General features: G+C 33.4%; 1 protein-coding gene across 3 annotated transcripts in view; it reads right to left on the reverse strand.

Annotated features, from left to right (window-relative positions):
• RNF180 (ring finger protein 180) overlaps positions 1–18,679 on the reverse strand; it is a 267,713-nt gene that overhangs the window by 77,546 nt on the left and 171,488 nt on the right. Inside the window, exon 5 of one of the 3 annotated variants that reach the window (XM_047753786.1) lies at positions 2,811–2,953. The exons of the other annotated variants lie outside the window; for them this stretch is intronic. Coding sequence (XP_047609742.1) covers positions 2,933–2,953 — 21 coding nt within the window. The 3' untranslated portion in view covers positions 2,811–2,932. Of the gene's footprint in view, positions 1–2,810; positions 2,954–18,679 lie in introns of those variants that run through there. 3 annotated transcript variants of the gene reach the window in all.

Consider the following 18,679-nt stretch of genomic DNA (forward strand, 5'->3'; position numbering starts at 1 on the left):
CTCTTAAAGTCCACAAGATCTGTACTGATGTCCCCTCTTTTCTTTTTTTTTATAGTTGATTTACATTTTTCTTCAATTTCTGTTGTACAGAAAAGTGACTCAGTCATACACAGTTCCCTGTATTCCAAAACATTTCTGACATTACTAATGTGTTGTTCTATCTCTCTCTTTTTTTTTTTTAAGCCTGGCTAGAGGCTTATCAATTTAATTGATATTTTCAAAGAACCAGGTATTTGTCTTGTTTGTTTTCTCTATTGATTTTCTTTTTTCAATTTTACTGATTTCTGTTCTAATTTTTATTTCTTTTCTAAGTTTTTATTTAATTTGCTCTTGTTTTCTAATTTTAAAGTGGAAGCCTATATGACTGATTTTTGAGATTTTCTTCTTTCTTTATATGTGCACTTAATATTATAAATGTCCCTGTAAGCATTCTTTGGCTATGTTCAACAAATTTTAAGTTGTATTTTCACTTTCATCTAATTTAAATATTTTAAAATTTCTCTTGAGATTTCTTTTTTCATGTATATGTTATTTGAAGTATGTTGTTCAATCTCCAAGTATTTTTGGATTTTCCAGCTATCTTTCTGTTACTGATATCTATTTTAATTCAGCTATGGTCTAAGGGAAGTCACTGTATGATTTGCTTTTTAAATTTTATTGTGTGTTTTGTAAGCCAGAATGTGATCAGTCTCAATGACTGTTCAATACGAGCTTGAAAAGAATATGAAATCAGCTGTGTTTGATTATGTTGTCTATAGATGTCAATTATATTCAGTCGATTATTGATGGTTCTGTTTTGTTCAATTATGTCCTATTGATTTTATACCTGCTGGATCTGTCCAGTTTCTCTGAGAGAGGGGTAATAAAGTCTCCAACTATAACAGTGGATTTATCAATTTCTCCTTGTAGTTCTACTGGTTTTTGCTGCATGTGTTTTGCTGCTCTGTTGTTAGGCACATACAATTAAGGATCATTTTGTCCTTCTGAAGGACTGACTTCTTTATGATTATGCATGCCCCTCTTTATCTCTGATAACTTTTATCTTCTCCAAAGACGACAAGTATAGTGCCCATGTTTTTGATCAGTGTTAGCACAGTTTATCTTTCTCCACCTGTTTACTTTTTTTTAATTTAATTTTTTAAAATTTATTTATTTTTCCACTATACACATAGGGGCCAAGTTACACATACATGTATACATTTTTTTGCACCCTTTGTTTTGTTGCAATATAAGTATCTAGACATAGTTCTCAATGCTACTCAGCAGGATCTCCTTGTAAATCTATTCTAAGTTGTGTCTGATAAATCCAAGCTCCCGATCCCTCCCACTCCCTCCCTCTCCCCCTGGGCGGCCAAAAGTCTATTCTCCAAGTCCATGATTTTCTTTTCTGTGGAAATGTTCATTTGTGCCTTATATTGGATTCTATATATAAGTGATATCATATGGTATTTGTCTTTGTCTTTCTGACTCATTTCACTCAGTATGAGATTCTCTAGCTCCATCCATGTTGCTGCAAATGGCATTATGTCATTCGTTTTTATGGCTGAGTAGTATTCCATTGTGTATATATGCCACATCTTCCTGATCCAATCATCTGTCAATGGACATTTAGGTTGTTTCCACGTCTTGGCTATTGTAAATAGTGCTGCAGTGAACATGCGGGTGCATGTGTCTTTTTAAGGAAATTCTTGTCCGGATATACACCCAGGAGTGGGATTGTGGGGTCATATGGAAGTTCTATGTATAGATTTCTAAGGTATCTCCAAATGGTTCTCCATAGTGGCTGTACCAGTTGACATTCCCACCAACAGTGCAGGATGGTTCCCTTTTCTCCACAACTGCAGCACTTGTTATTTGTGGATTTATTAATGAGGGTCATTCTGATTGGTGTGAGGTAGTATCTTATGGTAGTTTTGATTTGCATTTCTCTTATAATCAGTGATGCTGAGCATTTTTTCATGTGTTTGTTGCACCTGTTTACTTTTAATCATTTGTGTCTTTACATTTGAAGTGGATTTCTTGCAGACAGCATATATTTGGGTTTTATTGTTTGATCCACTCTGACAATCCCTGACTTTTACTTGGTATATTTAGATGATTTATATTTAAATTAATTCATATAATTGTATCCATATCTACCACATATATTACTGTTTTCTATTTGTTGTTCTTGTTCTTTGTTTCTATTTTTGCCACTTACACTTTTTTTTGCCTTTTGTGGTTTTAATTAAGCATTTTATGATTCCATTTTCTCTCCTTTCTCAGTACTCACTCATACCTTTAAAAACTTTTTAGTGCTTGACCTACAGTTTGCAATATATAATTATGGTTAGTTCACAACCACTTTGAAATTAGACTATATAATTTCATGCATAGTGCAAGTGTAATAATAAAATATTTCTAATTCCTCCCTTCTACCCATCCTTTGTATCATTACTCTTATCATTTTACTTATATATAAGTACATATACATGTATACTTGAATAATATATTCAAATACATATATATTTTTGATTCAAAAGTGTATATGTTTTGCTATATATATTACATTATTATTTTAAACAAACTGTTATTTGTATATAAATTAAGAATAACAAAAGTGACTTTTTATCCTTACCTTCACTTGTTCCTTTTCCAATGCTCTTCCTTTCTTTTGCAGATCTGAGTTTCTGACCTATATTATTTCCCTCTGAACTATTTATCTTAAAACTTCTAGCAAAGCAGGTCTACTGGTAACCAATTTCCTCAGGGTTTTTTTCTGATAATATTTTATTTCTTCTTCACTTTTGAAGGATAATGTTTTTGGGGTATAGAATTCTAGGTTGGTGTTTATTTCTTGTCAACATTTTAAATGTTTCACTCCACTTTCCTCTTGCTTGCGAGTTTCTGAGGAGAAGTAATTTTTATCTTTTGTCCTCTAGACTTAAGATGGTTATTCCTCTGGTATCTTCCCCTATCCAAGGTGCCAAAAAAAAAAAAAAAAGAGAGATTTTTCTCAGATATTCACTGTGAGAACTTGGAAGACCTCCTGGAAGTAAAATTCACAGAAGCCTGGGGATTCCTCTATTACTGGGTTCCCTGGAGTTTTTAACTCCCAGACTTTCCATATTGAACCTCTAGCAATTCATCGATCACAGTTCAGGTTTTGCTATCTCACGCTATTCCCACATATGTTTCTGCTTATTGGTTTCTGCTCCAGTAAGTTGTGATTCTCTGTATCTGCTTGTTTTTTTTTTTTTTTTTTTTTCCAATTTGGGGGCAGTGATTTGCTCTGTAATCTCACTTATTTGTTGACTCTGAGAAGTGCTGTTACATAGTTACATGCCATGCTGAACAGATAACATATTGGGAAGAAAATTTAGTTCAATTAAGTATCAAATAAGATTTGAATTTATTAAATACTGTCTTCCACAGTATTTAATTTGAATTTGAATTTGACACCATGAAATTATGTTCAGGCGTCCAACATGAACTGCTTTTCTGTTGGAGTTTGAAGACCAATCAGCTACAGGGCCATAAATATGGAAGATATGAGCAAGGATCCTATGAATTAATTGTAGTCTCTGTATTGACCATTGCTCATCACAGACACCCACCTAAGAAAATCAAGCTGGATTTCATTAAGTGTCAACTATAACTAAATCTCAGGTCATCAAAGGTTTCTGAATTCTACAGCCTCTTTATTTTATTTCTAATCTTTATCCCTTTAATTGTTAAGTGACATTCACATCAAAAGCTGGATAGGGAAATCAACAAAAACAATACAGAAGACATTCAGTTTGAGAACTCTAATAAAAGATTTGGTGAGGAACAAATTCAACTACTTTTTTTTTTTTGTCTTTGTTGTTGTTGTTGTTGTTGCTATTTCTTGGGCCGCTCCCGCGGCATATGGAGGTTCCCAGGCTAGGGGTTGAATCGGAGCTGTAGCCACCGGCCTACGCCAGAGCCACAGCAACGCAGGATCCTAGCCGCGTCTGCAACCTACAGCACAGCTCACGGCAATGCCGGATCGTTAACCCACTGAGCAAGGGCAGGGACCGAACCCGCAACCTCATGGTTCCTAGTCGGATTCGTTAACCACTGTGCCACGATGGGAACTCCTCAACTACTTTTTAACACAAAGTTTTGAGTGGTTGCTGGATTACTAAAATCTAGCAATGACGAATGTCTATTACTAAAATAGATGAAACTAAATTTCAGTTTTGCCCATAAAAATCACACAGAGAGGTATATTGCAAATAAGTCACTGCATTTCAAACCACTTCAATATGTATAATAAAATATTATAACTTCCAAGATATCCTTGAGTATTAATAGTTAATAAGAACAAAAACACTAGAACCCTAGGACCTTATTTTAATCATCATTTTATCTAGTGAACAGATACAACACGTGGTTCCTATCAAAGTATTATAAAGAAATCAAGAATTTATATTGTGAAGGAAAATATAATCTTATGAATTATTTTCCTATCTTGATAGGAATAAATGTGAAAGGAAATACTGTTTTGGCTCCTTTACATAGAAAAAGGTAAATCTAAATCAATTCTCAAGAGTTTATGGGATCAAAAACAATTTTCAATATGCAGTCTGCATAAGCAAGTCTTCTCCTGGATTCCAGAAATATCTTCTTGCCAATTAAATGTAAATATAGAATTATGCTAATATAGTGAATGGAAAAAACATTTTCTTATTTTGAAAACTGTATATGCTGGTTGAGCTAGATTCCATGACATTGATGGTACATAAGTGCTTTTTCGTTTGCAGAGGTACTTTAACAGTTCTTTTGATTATGTGGAGATAAACATCAGGATTAGGCTAGAAAGAGGATTTCAGAATGGGAGAAGGTAAGAGAGTAAGAGGGCTAAACTGCTCTTCATTATAAAACAACAGAAATTTCAGAGTGGAAATTGGTCTGATTTGTCCCATGTTATATGGAAAAGGTACAATGCTTGCAAAGGGTACAGAAGAAGTGATAGGAAGCATGTAAGTATTTGCTATCCTTTGACTCACTGGTATGCTTTTTAGAAAGATTTGGGGGTATTTTGGATCACTTTACCCACTTATTGGTAAATTCTTTTACTACTCTTTTAGGAAAATGGGAAATACATGTTTTCTTCCTACATATAGCCCATAGGAACTTCCTGCTTTTCTTTTATCCCCATTAGTTGAAACTTAGCTCCCTTTTCAAAGCGTCTTTACTACTATGCTTGCTAGACTCTGTATCTCTTCTTTCATTCAAAAATAAACACTTTAAATCTCTATTGCTTTTTAAAATAACTTCAACAGTGTTTTTAATCTTATTTAAAATGAGAACTGAAATTTCCAACATTCCTGATTTTCTCTACAGAACCTGCCTTCTCACTGTGATATTATCATTATAATTTTCTTTCAAATACTGTTTTTAGATTCTTGAACTGATAAACACGCTACTAGTTTATGAATAAATACAATAACCTCACAGAAAGCATGGTGATTCTTATTCAGCTGGCCTCAAGAAATATATCTGAGTATTCGGCTTAGCTCTTTTCAAATCCAATAGCAACATGTTACTTTATTAAAAACTATGGAAATACAGTGTGGCTACTTCTTCATATTCAATTAGATTATATTTCTGTGTATACAATTATCTACTTTCAATCCATATAAGAAGATAATATTTCTCTACCCCATCAATATCAAGCTTAGCCATATGACTTGTTTTGGCCAAAGGAATACAAATGGAAGTAATGGAAACCTTGTATAAACTGATTTTTAAAGTCACTTTATGGGTCTGCCATGGACTTTTATTTGGTCATAATAATGTCTTAAACCAGAGAATGGCTGCCCATCATTCTAGTGCTTAGGACTACAAATCACTAAAATAAGAGCAACAGCCAACATGTAACATGGGAAGGAAATGAATCTTTGTTGCTTGTAAGCTACTGAGATTTAGGGGTAGTTTGTCATTTCACTAACCTAGTGACTAATACCAAAATTGTTATCATGAGTAGAGATATTTCTATAACACAAGTGGCAGGATTTAGTGAGATAACTGTTAGGGTCTGGAAAATGGCAACTCATGTTATATAGTGGTGATACACTTGGTAAAACTGCCACGTGTGATAAACTGGAAGGCATATGTTGTGCAAAACAAGGTTGGTAAAATGGTAATGCCTTGGTTGCTACTGGATGCATTTAAAATGGTATAATAAGAAATAGATGAGTTCACAAATAAAACAAAACAAACAACAAAAAAAAGGAGTTCCCGTCGTGGCGCAGTGGTTAACGAATCTGACTAGGAACCGTGAGGCTGCGGGTTCGGTCCCTGCCCTTGCTCAGTGGGTTAACGATCCGGCATTGCATTGCCGTGAGCTGTGCTGTAGGTTGCAGATGCGGCTAGGATCCTGCGTTGCTGTGGCTCTGGCGTAGGCCGGTGGCTACAGCTCCGATTCAACCCCTAGCCTGGGAACCTCCATATGCCGCGGGAGCGGCCCAAAGAAATAGCAAAAAAGAGACCAAAAAAACCAAAACAAAACAAAAAAAGAAATAGATGAGTTCAGAAAGAACTGATCTGGTTTCGCATATCAATGGAGCAACAAGGAGGGAGTCTAGAAATTGATATAATTGTTTCTCATACTCATCCAGTGAAAGATAAAGTTAACAAATGCTCTAGGAAACAAAGGCTGACCTGAGTCAAAACCAAACCAAGTACATAACTGTCAGGTCTCTACAGACCTGGTATGTCTCAGTACATTAAAAGTGTCACCCAATAATGCTTTCTAGATTAAATATGACCTTTATAAATCATTGCACAAAGTGGATTAAAGAAAAGAAGCTATGTGTCTTTTCCCGTGAAAATCTGCTAAGACTAAGTGGCTAGTAATTAAGTATAAAGAGAGTTGGGTATATCTTGAACATAACTCTTGGTGTGACTGTTGATGTATGTAGATAACTGAATACAATTGATAAAATGCCTGTAGACTGTGATCCTGCCAAGATTGCACCTAGCATGGACTAAGAAAGACTAGGGCTTTTTGAGACTTAAAATAATGTTTGGTTCCCAATATTCTATGGCAATGAAGCAGGCTGACAAAGTTGTGCCAGCTCTGGAAAAAAAAACAAACATTCTTAAACATCTCCTTCTGAAATGGCCAAACAAGATACTGGGACAGGATGGGCCATCTAAGTGTCAGAGTCAAAAGCCATAAAAGACAATGAACTAAGGAGCTAATGCTAGAGAGCAGAATCAGAATTAAAAAAAAAAAATCCTACCCCAGCGTAGGAATCCTTTGTAGCATATGTCCACCATGATTTCAAAACTGCAACTGACCAGTGATTCTTCTGTACTTCTCATTTTTCCTTTTCTGAACTGGAGTTACTGTAATTTTATCCTATCTCCACTCCAGCACTGTACACTGGGTATGTATGGGGCAGATAACTTGTCACTTTAGTTTATAGCTCACTGGATCAAGAAGGGAAAGAATTTCAGATCTGATATAAAACTATCATTAAGTCTTTTATTTGAATCTGAGGTGGGACTTATGGGTTCCATTATGCAGTGGGTATTTTGCATGTGTAACAGAGGAAAACAAATATCTCTGATAAAGAAGGTCACAAATATAGTAGACTGTATTTGCGTAAGTTGTATTATTGTTCTAAACTAATCTCACTCTCTGCAAAAAGAAAAAAATCATGTTTTGCTGTTCAAATAACTTCAGGGTTGGCCATCTGACATGTTTTGGCCAAGATATAAGTAGAAATAATGTGTGCCACACCTGAGCAGAAGTTTTATGAGTCAGCCCTTGGTTTTTCCATGGTTCTTTTTTCCTCTGCCATGAAAACTGTATTTCCCAGGATAATCTGATCAAAACCAGTGAAAGGATCAAGAAAAAGATAATTTTAAAATTATAATATACTTTTCTTCTAATATGTTGTACATGGTATATAGCAAATATTTGACTAGAATTTGTTTAAAAGCAAGAGCAGTTCTAATTTCCAACTGAGTTGGTTATTTTAAAAGCTATCATACTCACTGCTGAACATGAAGCTGTATGTTGGGCAGTAAACTAAGGGAATAAATAGAAAGTCCTTTAACAGGAACATTTCTTAAATGTATTTTTCAGATCTGTTTTTTCTTTAGCAAATATAGAATAAAAAATAAAATGCTAAGCAGAAACTGTCTTCAATTTCATAAAATTTAAAAATCATCACTTTAGTTTTTTGGTTAATTTCCAGAACTAAATAGAAAATCATTAAGAGTAAGATAAAGATTTAATAATCTAAACTCAAACTGAAATTGTGATTTTTTTGCAGGTCAAGTTCATTGAGACTAAGGTTTAAAATGCCTATCAGGATTCAACAAATGCCACGGATTTGCAGTTACAATTGTATTTATGATGCACTGAATATATTTACGTAAGCTGGGTATGTATGTTTGTCCTTGTTGTTGTTGCTGTTTAGTGGGAACAGCTAGGAGAAACAGTACACTCTGGAATTATCTTGTTTTTTTTCCATTCACCACATAACCTTTACCTTCTTACAATGCACATAGAGCACTGAGAGAAGGGTTATTTCATAAGAAACACGAACAAACAGAAAGACTACCTGGAATTTACCTTTGGAACCCTCAAGATTTGGCAGTGTCTCTGAGAATGAAGCAGTAGCTCCTGGGCATCTGTTAAAATTACTGGTAATCCCTGAAAACACTGAGAAATGACGTGTATGGCACATATAAGTTGGTAAATGTTATTAATTTACCATATTGTTTTTATGTTTTAATTTTTTATGTGTAAAATTTACCATAAATAAAAGTAAAAATAATTTAATAGTTTTTACTATAATTGTGTTTATATTCCTTTATTCTTGAGTTCAAAGCTTTTGCCTATATATTTAAAAATGTTATTTGGGCCACATGTATTTAATAGTGTCTTATTTTTTATTAACCACAGGCTTTATCAAAATCATCAAAGAAAAGTCAGGTTTTATTTATTGACTCCCTATACTTGATAGATTTATTATTATAATGTAAAATTGTACTCTGATTAGTTGTTACTGCCTACAAAAGGCTGATCCTTTCTGTAACTACAGAGAAATGAAAGAATTTTTAAAAATGGTTTAAAGAATTTTAAAATATCCTGCATAAAATCTGTGACCAAAAAACAAGAGTAGTGAAAAGGAATTACAGTAGGGAAAAGAGTTAGCAATGTAAAGAGAGAAACCTTGCTAGAGAATAAAGTGGCTCTTACATAGTACACCTGAAGCCTTAAAGCATCTCTTCCCTGGTATACCAGGCTGGGGAGGGTAGGAATTAATGGGATAATCCAGCATTTGTGCCACAATCACTAATAGTGAAATGCTCAAAATCTGGCCCCTAAAGGTTTAATCCACAGATATCTGAACAATGCATTTCCTTAGATCAGTGGTTCCTCAAAGATGACTGTTCATAACAATTTGCTTTGGTGCTTAAGAGAAATAATACCTAAGTTCCAAAGCAGACCTACTAAATCAAAACCTTCTGTGCAAAACTTAGAAATTTATACTTTTTTTTTAAAAAAAAGATGACACTAATATACACTTCTGTTTAAGAGTCATCAGCCTCAGAGGCAAGGTTTAGGTAGTTAAATTATTTAAAATAATAATAGAATGCCAAACAGTAAATAAGAACATTTGGAACTTTAAAATCAAAAGTTTGTTTTAAAGCATTTTTTTGCGATTAAATAATGAGTTAGAAAGACAACTAGGTGAATGCTTAATTTGTATGTCTTTGTGTGTAATAACTTTGTATGTAATAACTACTGAGATAATAGAAAAATGACAGTTTGGATAAATCATGACCCTTAGTTACCAGGAAAATTTAATGTATGCTAGTGCATATAATGGCATTACATATATTTGATTTTTGGAATGATACTCCTCAACAAAAATCTTCAGTTTAAAGGGGTGAAGCTTAGTTATGAAGATATTCTATATAATTAAAACTTTTGACATGGCTTAAATGCATATTTTATTACCATAAACTGACACATTTTTCACAGCTTTTAAATTTTCTTCTCATTTCAAGTAATCAAGTTTGTAAGCTTCCTCCCAAAGACCCTTAGAAAGAATAAGAAACTCAACTCTGAAGGCAAGTCTATTTTTCTCTGCTATGAGCCAAAATTGGATTCTTTTTTTCTTTTCCTGTGTTAATTTTTTTTACTACACTCAAATGGTTTTAAGAAACTCTCCTAAGAAATAAAAACTCCAGCCAAATTTGGAGGGATTTAGAATATTGAAAATAAAACTGAACACAGTGAAATATAAAATAGTCTACAGAGAGAACAGACTGGACACACGAACCTTGGCATTTTCTGTAATGCACTGAAACATATAAGAAGCAAAAATAACAAGGACTTTTGTGAGAAATCTATCAGAATACTTCTCCACAAATTAAAAAAAAAAGCAATGGAAAAGCCAAATCATCTCAACCAATGTACAAAATAATAGAAGAATAATATATATGTGCCTGGATCATCTGATGAGAGTTAAAAGCCCAATAATTTACACATATTATTTTAAATTATTTCAGCTTGAACTATATTTCTAAATAGTTATTGACTGAAATGTGCTTCTAATGTATTTCCTTTCTATACATATTACTATCTTCATAACATCTTGCTGCATTTTGCCGTTGTGTATGAAGATAGTTTATCTCTGTACAAGTTTAAAGGATGTAACTGTAAGATAAAGTCACCTTTTTCCTACTGAAAAGCCAACCAGGTGGTATGTGAGAATTCCAAAAATAGTAGAAAACATTTTCCCATACATAATCTAACCTCCATTTCAAGAGAAGTACATAAAATGCAACCTCTTGTGGCCATTCAGGCAGTATAGATCTTGGGAGAAGGGTGGCAGCAGCTCGAACTATGCATTTCCCCAAACACCTGGGACAGGAGAGCACTGGTTGAAAACACATTGAAATGTTAATATTACACATGCAGAAGCATGTTTAACTTAATTGATTCTTAAACTATTTCCTTGCTTTTTTTCACCTCCTTGGGTCCTTCTGAGATTTTCATGAAGGATATAGCTCTTCCCCCAGGAAAGTGACATACTTTCTATGTATGCTATTTTGCATAAAATTTCAGAGGATTCACAGACACCTTAAAAAGCCTGAACACTGGCTGGACTAAAAAGTTTTAAACCAACAAAATTTGCAACATTCAACTACCTAAAGCTACTAATGTTAAATTAAGTATCTTTAAGAATATATCCATGGTAGCCAAACTCAACCATACCATATTTTGAACTAAATATTTCCCCCACACCCCACTACTTTTTATTAAGGAACAAAACGTCAGGGTAAATGACATGGGATGGATATCAGGAGGCTAATCCTGATTTATCAATAGCTCTACTTGAGAAATTGTACTTTGTGTGAAATTTAAGTTCTTTCCATATCTTCTCTGTAAGATGCTTACTGTCTATTTTCAAGTGACTGCCAATGTAGTTTGATATAGCCTGTGGTCACATTAAGAAAAAAGGCCTTTGAATCTAAACATATTACAAATACACCAATTTCATGTTTCTGAAAATACTCATATTTCTGCCTTACCAGAATAAAGCAATGGAAGCAAGGTAACCAAAGTGACTAGATATGGCTAATCATAGCTCTCACATCATTTCTACATAATTTCTTCCCACTAAGCAGGAACCACTAATACTGTGTTTAACTATTACATTCCTATTACTTAGGAGAATGGTGGCACATAGTTGAGGCTCAGTAAAAATGACTAAACTTAGAGAATATTAAGATTGGTAAAGGAGAAAAAACATGTGTCATATGGGCAGGACCCAGGGAAGCATTTTAGGATGCAGAGCCTCAGGCAAAATTTTACATGCCACTATTTTATTAGGGTGCAGGGGAGAGAAAAAAAGAGCCAGAGGGAAAATGGGAGAGCATATACAAGGAGATGAACTTTGAGTAGTAGGTCTTTAATTGGTATCAAGTACAGTCTTCAGAAAGGGTCTGTGAACTAGTTTGTCCCAAGTGCATGTAGTCTGTTGATGGATAAAGGGAGAATGATTTACCTGTGGTGCATATCTCTTATGGGTCCAACATTTTTCCCAGGCAGCATTAACACATCCTTACTTTCAGGTTACACACATATGAGAACCAAGTGGGTCTCACTGCATCTCATGATTCAGTGGCATAGCTGCTGGGCAGAACTAAAGATGGATTGTTCTATGAGGTGGTAGCTAGGCCAGAACAAGTGAGACTAAGAGGCAAGTGAGGCTAAGAGGATTTCTGGAGGCACAAATAAACATACTTTAGTATATGTATAAATGGAATATTACACAGCAATGAAAAAGCAAATTACTCATATATAGCCTTTATTATGTTAAGGTATATTCCATCTATGTCTACTTTTTTTTTATCATGAATGGATGCTGAATTTTATCAAAAGCTTTTTCTGCATCTACTGAGATGATAATATGATTTTTATTCTTCAATTTGTTAATGTACTGTATCACACTGATTGGTTAGCAGATATTTAAAAATCTTTTCATCCCTGGGATAAATCACACTTGACCATTGCGTATGATACTTTTAATGTATTGTTGGATTCAGTTTGCTGGAGATTTCTGCATCTATGTTCATCAGTAATATTGACTGGTTTTGGTATTAGCATGATGGTAGCCTCACAAAATGAGTTCTAAAATGGTCCCTCCTCTGCGATTTTTTGGAATAGTTTTAAAAGGATAGATACTAATTCTTCTTTTTGTACATATGATAAAATTCACCAGTGAAGCCATCTGGTCCTGGACTTTTGTTTGTTGAAAGTTTTTAAATTACTGATTCAATTGGTCTGTTCATATTTTCCACTTCTTCCTGGTTCAGTCTTCAGAGATTATACCTTTCTAAGAATTTGTCCATTTCTTCTGGGTTGTTCATTTTATTGCTGTATAGTTCCTCATAGTAGTCTCATGATTCTTTCTATTTTTGTGGTGTCAGCTGTAACATTTTCTTTTCTGAATTTTGTTGATTTGGGCCCTGCGCAACATTACTAATTATTAGCTAAATGAAAATCAAAACTACAATGAACTACCACCTCATGCTAGTCAGAATGGCCATCATGATGAGGCTATAAATAATAAATACTGGACAGTGTGTGGAGAAAAGGGAACCCTCTTATATTGTTGGTGGGAATATAAATTCATATAGTCATTATAGAGAATATTATGAAGGTTCCTTTAAAAACTAAAAATAGATTTACCGTATGACCCAGTAATCTCACTTCTGAGCATATATCCAGAAAAGATGAAAACTAATTTGAAAAGATCTGTGTGCCCCAGTGTTTGTAGCAGTGCTATTTACAATAGTTAAGCCATGGAAGCAATCTAAGTGTCCTTTAACAGATGAATGGATAAAAAAGATACTGTGGGTATAAATAAATAAAGAAATACAATAGAATATTATTCATCTGTAATAAAGAACAAAATAATGTCATTTGCAGCAATACAGATTGACCTACAGATTATTATCCTAAGTGAAGTAAGTCAGAGAAAGACAAATACCATATGCTATCATTTATATGTGGAATCTAAAAAAAAAAGATACAAATGAACTTATTTATAAAACAGACATAGACTCACAGACATAGAAAACAAATTCATGGTTACAAAGGCAGAAGGGGTGGAGAAATAAATTAAGAATTTGAGATTAACAGATACATACTACTATATATAAGACAGATAAACAACAAGGACCCACTATATAGCACAGAGAACTATATTTAATATCTTGCAATAACTTTATGGAAAAAAATCTGAAAATAATATATATAACTGAATCACCTACAATATTATAAATCAACTATAATTCAAATAAAAATTCTAAAAATAAATTAAACATAGATGAATCTCAAAAACATAATGCTTAATGAAAGAAGCCTTACATAAAAGAATACATAACATATAATTCTCTTTCTGCAAAACTGTAGAAGAAGTGAGATTAAGCTATACTTAAAAACAATCAGGGGAGTTCCCACTGTGGCACAGCGGAAAGAAATCCAATAAGGAACCATGAGGTTGCAGGGTCGAACCCTGCCCTCGCTCAGTGGGTTAAGGATCCGGCATTGCCGTGAGCTGTGGTGTAGGTCACAGATGCAGCTCGGATCTAATGTTTCTGTGGGTGTAGTGTAGGTGGGCAACTGTAGCTCCGATTAGACCCCTAGCCTGCAAACATCCACATACCGCAGGTGCAGCCCTAAAAAAGCAAAAAAAAAAAAAAAAAAAACAACAACCAAAAAATCAATCAGAATAGTCATTGTCTCTGGGGGAATGGGACAGAAATTGGGGCTGGAAGGGGAATAATGAATGAACATTTAAGATTTATGCATTTCATTGTTTGTAAAAGAAAAAGTATAAACAAAAATGTGGCATATTATTGTGATTGACTCTGATTCAACAGCAATGGGAGGATTTCCTTTGTGGCACAATGCGTTAAGAATCTTGCATTGTCACTGTTGTGGAATGGGTTTGATCTCTGACCCGTGAACTTCCACATTCCCTGGGCATACCCCCCCAAAAAATAAAAAAAACAAAACCACAGGAATGGACTATAATAGCACAATTTTTACAAAAATAATATAGGTAGAACAATGCTATATATTTTCTATAGCTATATGGTTCTATGTATGTATTCATACATATGGATTTATCATATATGCACATATATAATAAAACACATACAGTACATATACTACTCTTCTAATGCTGAATTTTTCTGTCGGCAGTGTAAAAAGCTCTAAAATTATTGTTTAAAATGTCTTTAGCATTTTAAAAATTTTAAATAATGCACTAATTTTTAAGTGGAAAAAATGTACCAATGCACTATTTATATTAATCATTTAAAAACAAAAAAATAAAATACACACTTGCTATAGAAAATTTTAAAATTATTTTAAGGTGTACATAGATTCAAATTCAATTAATATGTTGCAGTTTGTATCCCAAACTATTATTACTTCTTTGTCTGAAACACTGAATTAAAATATGTCACTAGATAAAAACAAACAAATCGAAAAACCCCAAAATCATTGGCATGTGTTTAGAAGAAAGGCCTGCAATCTTTGGAACTCTTTCTACTTAAAAGCTGCAGGTGATTTTGAAGTATGTAGGTGCATATAGCATGCATACATAGCAATAATATTATTTCAAAAATATATTTGTTATAAAATGAATGATTATGCAAAACATCCAAATTTTTTTTAAAGGATGCATTGATTATTTTTAAGTAGCTATAGTACACTTTGACTGTCTAATATATTCTTTTTTTGTTAAATGTACACTATATTTAATTAGATTTAAGTGTTAGGGATAATGCTGCTTTTTGGCCAAAAATGTTTAAGTACTTTCTTTGAAGTGAAATTGAAAAATAAAGTACAGAAAATGCGGAAAACAATGATAAATAGATGACCAATAAATCACCTATGACCCCACTTCCCAAATCAAAACACTACTAATATTTTATCTACCTTCTTTGGTATTTTTAAAAATTTTAAATAGAAGATATCATTATACAGTAGTTAAAACTGTCATTCTACAATCTCATTTACTACAGTATATTAAGAATTTCCCCATAATATTAAATCTTAAGAATACACAATATATTTAATGGCTGTATAATCCTATAATTCTAAATTTACTATGGTTTGCTTAAATAAGCACCAATTGTTAGCTCAAGAAGTCGTCTTTTCCTTTTTTAAGTATTCCACATAACTTTGTGCTTGCTATTTTCTCTGCTTCAAATGCTCTCACTTATTGCTGTGAATGGTTGGCTCTTATCATTTAGGTCTCAGCTCAAATACTACCTCAGAGTCCTCCCCAGAAGATCTTGTCTAAATGAAAGCAGCACCTTCTCATCCCTCCCCTCAACCAGAAACACACCTGTAACTCTTTATCACTCGGGGTTAGAAAACGAATGGGCAAATTACTTAATCTTTGTAGACTTCATCTTTTTCTGTATTTAAATAAATAATCCTTTTTTTACTAATATACTCTCCTTATAATTATGGCCTTTATAACATCACACATCATATTTGAAAAGGTTTTGTAATCTAAAATTACTATATCAGTATAGGATGTTATGATATTTAATGGTAGGTAAAACACACGCGCATGCGCATGTACGCACACACAGTTTTTGTCCAGCATTGCTGAGGACAAGAACATCTCTAACCCAGGTATGTTTTTCTTTATTTACTTTACCTACTCTGAGAAAATTTCTGCTCTAGCTATCACAAAACAGCTTGAGACCCCACCATTAAAAGGATAGTATGAGTAGAGCAAAGACGACAGACCAGAAACTTAGTAGAGGCTTTATCTTCATGGAAAGTATGTACCAACAAAAACACTTTCGTATTACAATTTAAAAAGCATATTTCATGCACCCAGTAGTTTGGCTGGTAATTAGCTTTTAAGGTAAATATCATAACTCAATGTTATAATTTAAATGTAATAATATAAAATTCAATTTGCATATGATTTCTAGAAAGTACTATAAAACTATACTTCCTGATTTGTTTACTGGTAAGGTTTCACAATTGCAGTGGGTAATAAATATGATTAACTCAAAATAATGCTCTCATGAGGAATAAGGGAAGAGTAGGATCTATGTTTTAATAAGTTGTAAAATGAATTTATGTCCTTTCTTGACATTTCAAACCCATCTGAATGTCGATAAACATTTGTAAGCATAGATAAATATAAACATAATGCTTATTCATGAGGAAAAATAAATCCCGAGAAGTTTTTTTATTGGCTGTCAAAGCCTAAAATAATATCATTATACAACTATAATTTTCTATTGTCAATCTTACACTTTATTTTTTCCATCTTGTTATAGTTATTAATGTTCCATATTCAGCATTTCCCTTCATAGTGGAGAATTTGTTCTCTCTGATTACAAATTTGTTTCCCTGAGAGGAAGTGTATCCATGACAAATGTGATACTTTCACTTTTTTTTTCAGAATAGCTGATAACTTTTATTTTGATTCCACTGGCAACACTTCTCCATTGTTCTGGTTACTAGGATGTCAGAAAATGTTTTCCTAAATATATACTTGCTAAGTTATACTATATTATTAAATATCATATATTTGAGGCAGAATGTCATCTTAGAAATTTTTCTAGATTAGAAAATTTTCTTATAAACTTTCCACTAACAACTGTGACCCAATTGTCACCAAATGCCTTCCTTTGTGAAATGTAGAATAAGAACTAGGTGAAATTTAAGTAACATTTGAGTTCTGATAGTTTAAGATTTAATTGTCTATTAGTGTCTCTGGTTCTTATTTATAAAAATTATGTTTATAAAGCCAGCTCAACATTTTAAAGAGATATGGTTAGTTAAGAGCATTTTCACATATATTTAATATTTTTCACATTTTAAAATGTGAGTGATTATTTTTTGGGCATTTCCCATCTTGCTTTCTGCTTGTGCACTTGTGATGTTTGTAATCAGACTCCTTCTTATCTTGAATTAGCAATCATTCTATTTTACGTAGATATAAAAGCATTTCTGTAATTAATGAGTACACACAGAATGATCCACTTACAAACCCCATTATTTCCATCTCCAATTATACAAGCGAAAACAGTATCTCATTTTAGTAGAATGCAGTAGTGCAAAGATTGTATATAAATTACTGCAATGTAAAGAAAATCTTATAATTATTTTTAATCAGATGTTCTTTTCAATAAATAAGGGACACATATCTGACTTTGTGGAAACTAGATTATTATCATGCTATGGAAATTCCTATAATTTAGGATTATAATAAGTCCCTTGTATCTCAACTTTTCAAATATCTGATTTCTAAAGAAAAAAGACATTAAATAAAATTAAAGTGGCTTTATATAAATCATTATCATAATGATAATAGTGTTACTTGCAAAACACTGAACTTATTTAGAGCTCTGAATAAAAGTGGACTAGATCACTATCCACCTGTTTCATAAGCTCTCTCTTTTTATGCTGTTCAAATAGAATTATTTGAAAAATAAAACTTTTGAAACAAAGATAGTCAATATTATACATGAAAAAACAATGTTTAAATTTTATTTTTTCGCCTGAGAGCTGGCTGGGAGGAGGGCTATAATCCTTCATTCAACTCCAGATAGCAAGTGATGCAGAATCTTAAATGCTGAACATACCCAAAAGAGGGTGGCTAGTTATCCAAGTCACAGTACCGAGGGTTGCAATGCCTTTAAACTAAGCTGGTATCAATATTCAAAGGGCTAGATAGGAAAAATAGGGCAGCAAAGGTTCCATGACAGTGATGAGAGTCATGGCATTTCACAGATTCTCTGTTTGATGTTAAGCCTCTAGACATGGTTGGGTCAAGGTGAAAGGGTCTATCACCCAGAAGAAAGGGATGGAAGATGGCTACAAAGCTATTATGGCATGAATTATGTAAATCAGAGCTCCAATCCAAGCAGAAACATGAGTGGAAATCAGTGAGTGAAAGTCACTGGGTGAAGTGACACGAGTGGAAGTCCACAGGTGGCCAGCTCAATAGAAGGCACAAGCTATGCTTGGTAGCAAGAGAGTCTTTGACCCATCCTCTGGCACCTCATAAGTTAACAAGCTTAGGTAGGATTGGTTCAGATGCAATGTGAGGCTGAGCTCGGCAAAGCTTGGGCAAGCAATGATCTA

This window comes from Phacochoerus africanus, chromosome 1, assembly GCF_016906955.1.
Source record: "Phacochoerus africanus isolate WHEZ1 chromosome 1, ROS_Pafr_v1, whole genome shotgun sequence".
Lineage (NCBI taxonomy): Eukaryota > Metazoa > Chordata > Mammalia > Artiodactyla > Suidae > Phacochoerus > Phacochoerus africanus.